Below are 6,346 nucleotides of genomic sequence, written 5' to 3'. Positions count from 1 at the left end.
TGCATTGGTGGGGGGTTGGAGCTTCGTGATCCTTGAGCTCCCTTCCATCCCAACCCATTCTGTGATGCTGTGATTCTGCGAGCAGCCATGAGCTCACAGCCTGCTCAGGTGTGTAAACCTACAGCCTGCTGTGGGTCTTGGCTCCCATCTGTGTTTCTATTAGCACTGCCCCAACCCAGTGCTGCACTCAGCCCTAGGAAGCTCACAGGTTCTCCCGTGCCCACTTCTGGAGCCTCCCATGTCCCCCTGGATGCCGTCCCCCCCTTCCACTGCACCACAGCCCCACTCAGCTGGCTGCCATCAGCAAACCGCCTGTGCCACTGCTAGCAGTGCTGAAGAGCATCAGCCCCACGACGGACCTCTGGGGCACAGCAGCAGTCCCCACTTGGCACACAGAGCCTCTGAGCACCACCCAAGCATCCTTCCCCACATCACATCACCTGCTGTGCTCCTCCCACTGCCCCCATACCTGACTGAGCCAGGCGGTCCCTGGCGTTGTGGCACTGGATCTGCTCGATCCTGTTGCACAGCGACGTCACTTTGGTGTGCAAGCGCTCCAGCTCATATGTGGAACAATCCAGCTGGAAGCAAAGGAGAGCAGACAGGGCTGAGAGCCACCCAGATCCTCCTGCAGGGATCACCCCAACCACCAGGCCCCATCTGTACCACCAAATGCACCTGAGAACCTGAGATGAGCACCTGAAGGGCCACAGGAGAATCCTGGAACTGAATTAAACAGGACTGGGCTCGTTCAGCCTGGAGAAAAGCAGGCTGTGGGGTGACCTCAATGCAGCCTGCAGTGCCTCAAGGGAGCCTGCAGCCAGGAGGGGAGTCAGCTCTTGGAAAGGGGAGATGGCAGCAGGACAAGGGGAAATGGTTTGGAGTTGAGGGAGGGCAGCTTGAGGTTGGATGTCAGGGGGAAGTTGTTTAGAGAGAGAGTGGTGAGGTGCTGGAACAGCTGCCCAGAGAGGCTGTGATGCCCCGTCCATCCCTGGAGGTGTTCAAGGCCAGGTTGGATGGGGCCCTGGGCAGCCTGGGCTGCTGTGAGATGGGGAGGTTGGTGGCCCTGCATTGGTGGGGGGTTGGAGCTTCGTGATCCTTGAGCTCCCTTCCACCCCAAACCATTCTGTGATGCTGTGACATGCAGGCTCCTTGCTGAGCACCTCCCTCTGCTCCTCTTTCACTAAGCTCCCACGTGCTGCAGGGCAGAGCACGCCTTGTTTGACATTGCCTACCAGCTCTGTACTTTCAGAGGTGCTCACATCTGCAGGACACAAACCAGCCTCAGCATGGTGTAACGTTATTCTAAAAATGAGGCTCTGTCTGAACTGCAGGAAACCCCACAGGAAGAAAACCACTCATCTCAGTGTTACCTGCTGAATCCTATCCACCATCTCAATGACACGGATGTAGTCCAGGTAGACCAGCCCTGCCAGCTCCCAGTCCTGGATGAGTGCGCTGCGCTCCGGAGGGGAGAGATCTTCCAGGAAGCCTTTCAGGTATTTGTAGTTCTCGTTAATAATGGCATCTAAGGAGAACAAATATAAGCAGTTAAGCCAACGGGTTCCTTGTACATGTGCTGCTAAAGGAAACCCCTCTGTGATGTGCCTGCACTGTCACAGTTCAGCTGTGGCTGGCAGCGTTCCCTTGATTTGTGATACGCAGAGCCTGAGGCCACCCAGCACCCCAACCTCCCCAGAACCACAACCCCCATGGCTCAGTGCTGGACCCAAAAGGTGGGTGTGCAGAGGACCGAGCAATCACTCTTCTCACACATTCGTGGTGAAGAACCACTGCCCCAGGGACCAAATGAGCTACTCTAGAACAGCCAGCCGTCCTGAATTCACCTCCCTGCCAGGAACAGTGCTGCCCCTGCACAGCTGTGACACCACAAACACAGAATGGTTGGGCTGGAAGGGTGCTCAAGGATCACAAAGCTCCAACCCCCCACCAATGCAGGGCCACCAACCTCCCCATTTCACAGCAGCCCAGGCTGCCCAGGGCCCCATCCAACCTGGCCTCCAACACCTGCAGGGATGGACGGGGCATCACAGCCTCTCTGGGCAGCTGTTCCAGCACCTCACCACTCTCTCTCTAAACAACTTCCCCCTGACATCCAACCTCCAGCTGCCCTCCCTCAACTCCAATCCATTTCCCCTTGTCCTGCTGCCATCTCCCCTTTCACAGAGCTGACTCCCCTCCTGTCTGCAGGCTCCCTTCAGGCACTGCAGGCTGCACTGAGGTCACCCCGCAGCTTCTCTTCTCCATGCTCAACAAGCCCAGCTCCCTCAGCCTGTCTTTGCAGGGAGGTGCTGCAGCCCTCTGCTCATCTTTGTGGCTCCTCTCCAACAGCTCCCTGTCTTTCTTGTGCTGGGTTCTCCAGCCCTGGATGCAGTGCTGCAGATGGGGCCTCAGGAGGGCAGAGCAGAGGGGGACAATCACCTCCCTGTCCCTTCTGGCCACCCCTCTGCTGCTGGAGCCCAGGATCCCGTTTGCTTTCCGAGCAGCAGCAGCACTGCTGCCTCCATCACCTCTGTTCCCATCACATTCCTGCACACTGCTCCAAACAGAATGGGACAAACGGTTCCCGGCTCACCTGATGCGAGGTGCCGCACAACCAACTTGTGGCACTGGTTCCAGTGCCCGGCCTTGAACAGGAACAGGGCTTCTTTATGCTTGTCGCCCTCCATCCGGGCTCGAACAGCCTTTGCTTTGTGGATCCACTCGGCAGGGACGCAGAGGCGCTGTGTCAGGAAGGTTTCCTTGGCCCACGACTCGGGGCTGTCGCACAGAGCGCAGTGGCGGCCCAGCAGCTCCCGCACGGCCTTCTCACGCAGGCTGCAGGGAGCAGAGGACAGGATGCCGTTCCATCACAGCACATCTCAGCACGCTGGGCTCGAAGGATCTCACGGAGCCCAGCCCCACTGCAGCCGTGTGCCCTCGGCTCAGGGTCCTGCTGCCCACCCACGGCCTCGGGCTCCTCCAGGATGGGAGCCAGGGCTCCAAGCAGCAGCTGGGCGAAGGTTTCCCCTCCTGACCCTCCCTCCTTCAGCTTACAGCCATCCTCCCCCTCCTGCCCGCACCAAGCTGCTCTGCTGCTGACAAGCTGCCCTCAGGCACTGGGAGGAATCACAGCATCAGGAGCTGGGCTTCCACAGCAGGCACTGCGCCGTGCTGTTGGCTGCAACAGAGGCACAGCTCTGCAAGGCCAGCCCTCTGCTTCAGCAGCCTTCAACAGGACGCTGAGAGAAACTCTAACACCAGCTGCATTCCTTCAGCACACCCTGAACACTACTGAGGTGTCACTGATGCTCTGCTACGCCTTCAGCACTGCAGCTGAAAATGACTTCAACGTGACTCACAGCCCTCAAGTCAGATATGGGCTTAACTGAAGCTGTGGGTTGGAAAAACAACGTCGAGATGTAATAACTGCACCTAACAGCAAGAGGCACCCTTGCAAAAACAATGGTGCTGGTTACAATTTTAAGATAATTCTCTTCTCCATGCTGAACAAGCCCAGCTCCCTCAGCCTGTCTTTGCAGGGAGGTGCTGCAGCCCCCTGCTCATCTCTGTGGCTCCTTTGGACCCTCTCCAACAGCTCCCTGTCTTTCTTGTCCTGGGGTTCCCAGCCCTGGACGCAGTGCTGCAGATGGGGCCTCACAAGAGCAGAGCAGGGGGGCAAATACAATTCACAACAAAAGCAAACCCCTGTTTCAGCAGGGATCCCATCACACACACTTCTACCTCTTCCCTTTGGATCTGACCAGAGACACAATTCTGCACTAATGCTGCTCTCAGGCCAGGCTCTGCAGTGCAGCAAGCTTCACGAGCTGCAGCACATGAGCCACCTCAGCCAGTCTGGTTCCTACGTTTGACAGTTCAGCAGTCATTACAGCACTGTGTGACACCTAACGAGGGACCTGGAGCTCCGACACACTGCTCTGCATGCAGTGACACTGCAGCTCCAGCACAACCAGCAGCTGTGACAGCCATGCTCTACAGATCAGAGACTGGTTGCTATTTTTGCCTTGAGGATGACGCTCACTTACTGGGTATCAGGCTCGTGCAGCACCACAAACACAGCCCATTCCCACAGGCCTTCGCTCTCCAGCTGGGCAGCATAGCTGGCATTCAGCACGCCCTGCCCCTGCCTGCACAAGTGGCTGTAATTGAGGGCACGCAGCACCTCCCACAGGTGCCAGCTGAGGCGATAGTCCATGGGGTCACACGTGATGCTCCTGGGATCCAGCAGCTGGTCCAGATCGTAGTGCCTGGAGGAAACAACGCGTGCCACATTAACAGCTAATGGTGCAGGCATCACAGAAGCAGAAATCAGCGCCGTTTGGTTCCCCTCCTTCCCCCACCTCCAGCTGTTCCACAGAGCAAGCTCCATTCTTGGCTTTCTGTCTGCCTTTTTAAAGAAGGAACGACTGGGAATGGTTTTAAAGTGAGACAGGGGAGGTTTGGGTTGGATGTGAGGAGGAAGTTTTGGAGGCAGAGGGTGGTGAGGCAGTGGCACAGGTTGCCCAAGGAGGCTGTGGATGCCCCATCCATCCCTGCAGGCATTCAAGGCCAGGCTGGATGTGGCTCTGGGCAGCCTGGGCTGCTGGTTGGCGACCTGCACACAGCAGGGCTTGGAGCTGGATGAGCGCTGTGCTCCTTTGCAACCCAGGTCGTTCTGTCATTCTATGAACTGCTCAAGTGCTTTTGCTCCTCCTTCGAGTCTGCACCCAGACTGCCACAGCCCTCGGGTGCCCCTGTGCTCCCTCTGCAGGCTGCTCTGTGCCTTCAGAGAAAGCAAGATTACAGCAGGAAGCACTCAGAAAACAACAAAATCGTGTTTCTAAGCTCGTGTTTAACCACCAACAGACAGCAGCACCACATGCTGTAATGCCATGCTGGCAAGGCAGATTTTTCACCACCTTAAGTGAGTGCAGCGAATAGCAAAGTTAATTACACACATCTCATTTGGGAGGTCACTGCCTTACCAAGGCTCTTCTAAACCACGTTGGAACCATTCCCCCACTCACCTGTCGCTGTAGAGCTTTAACAAATGGAAACAGACATCTCTGAGAGGTCTTCCTGCATTATCATCTTCCTCAATCACACAACCAGAGCCTTCCAGGTAAGGAGGCAGGGGGCAGCAGGCGTATTTCTCAGACTCTGATGTGGTCTAAACAAATTGTTTTGTGGGTGAGTTTACAGACAGCACACCTTACCCTGCATACAACGCTCACACTACTGACTGCTGCAGCATTAAACCTCTCATTAGGAGGGCAGACCTGAGGCTGTGCTTGGGCAATCCTTAGGGACTGCCAAGCTACCTCCAGTTAAATGATTTCATACTGTATTTTCTAGTTCACAGCAACACAGCTCGCATGACACACGCAGCCACACACCGTCTGCAGGAGCTGGGGATGCAGCAGAGCAGTGGCTTGGTGAGGAGCACTTCAGCAGACAGCTGAGCATGAATCAGCACAGCAGGAAAGCTGAGCAGCCACCACAAATGGCCTCTGTGCTGGTGGCCACCACCCACCTCCCTGCATCTGTCTCACTGTAAGCAGGTGGGAGCTGAGCTTGAAACAAGTCACTGACACAGCAAGAAGAAGAGGAGGGCCCGTGCTTCTCAGGAAAGTCACCTGGAGGCTCAACCTCAGTGATTTACTTCCACTCCACCGAGGGAAAAGGGAGATCCACACCAATGTAAGCTGCTGCACAAATGCATCCCCAGCACCAGGGGCTGCTCACAACACTCAGCTCCATGCAGCACCAGTCCACAGCTCCAGCCAGGACCAGGAAAGCCTCTCAGCCAGGCACGCTGACCTACCTGAAATGCTGCCTCGTACATGGCAAGTGCCTGGGAGATGGAAGCTGTTGGAGGCAGGAGGTACCAGAGGTGGACGGCCATGCAGCGCTTCCAGTCCAGCTGTGAGCACACATTGATGCTGGTTCTCTCAGACAACTGCCACACCTGGAGGATCACACAAGTCACACACAGGTTGGTGCACGGGGGACAAGAGGCAGCACACAACATAGTAAGTCCATCAGTAAAACAGACAGAAAACCCCAAAGGTCAGTTTGTGTTCATTTCTGCCATGTATCACACTGGGATTGACCATCAGAATGTTAATGACTGCTGTCAGGAGGCAGAGCCAAATCAAGGAGCCATCTGGAGTACTTTGGGGCCCCAGTACAAGAAGGACAGGGAGCTGTGGGAGAGGGTCCAGAGGAGCCACAAAGATGAGCAGAGGGCTGCAGCACCTCCCTACAAAGACAGGCTGAGGGAGCTGGGCTTGTTGAGCATGGAGAAGAGAAGCTGCGGGGTGACCTCAGTGCAGCCTGCAGT

At 56.4% G+C, this 6,346-nt stretch overlaps 1 protein-coding gene across 1 annotated transcript; it reads right to left on the bottom strand.

Moving 5' to 3' along the window:
- Positions 1-276: 276 nt before the first annotated feature.
- Positions 277-6,049, bottom strand: LOC122190959 (nuclear pore complex protein Nup98-Nup96-like). Its single transcript, XM_042891143.1, has 6 exons — positions 5,828-6,049; positions 5,031-5,173; positions 4,050-4,271; positions 2,597-2,838; positions 1,374-1,528; positions 277-581 (listed from the first exon to the last, which is right to left on the bottom strand). The coding sequence occupies exons 1-6, from the start codon at positions 6,032-6,034 to the stop codon at positions 432-434; spliced, it is 1,119 nt and encodes a 372-aa protein (XP_042747077.1). The 5' UTR covers positions 6,035-6,049; the 3' UTR covers positions 277-431.
- Positions 6,050-6,346: the final 297 nt, after the last annotated feature.

Source organism: Lagopus leucura, unplaced genomic scaffold (genome assembly GCF_019238085.1).
Source record: "Lagopus leucura isolate 7727_CA_CO unplaced genomic scaffold, USGS_WTPT01 31037-0_obj-0_obj, whole genome shotgun sequence".
NCBI classification, from domain to species: domain Eukaryota; kingdom Metazoa; phylum Chordata; class Aves; order Galliformes; family Phasianidae; genus Lagopus; species Lagopus leucura.
The sequence above is the reverse complement of the archived record's forward strand: the minus strand, read 5'-3'. Positions and strand labels throughout refer to the sequence as shown.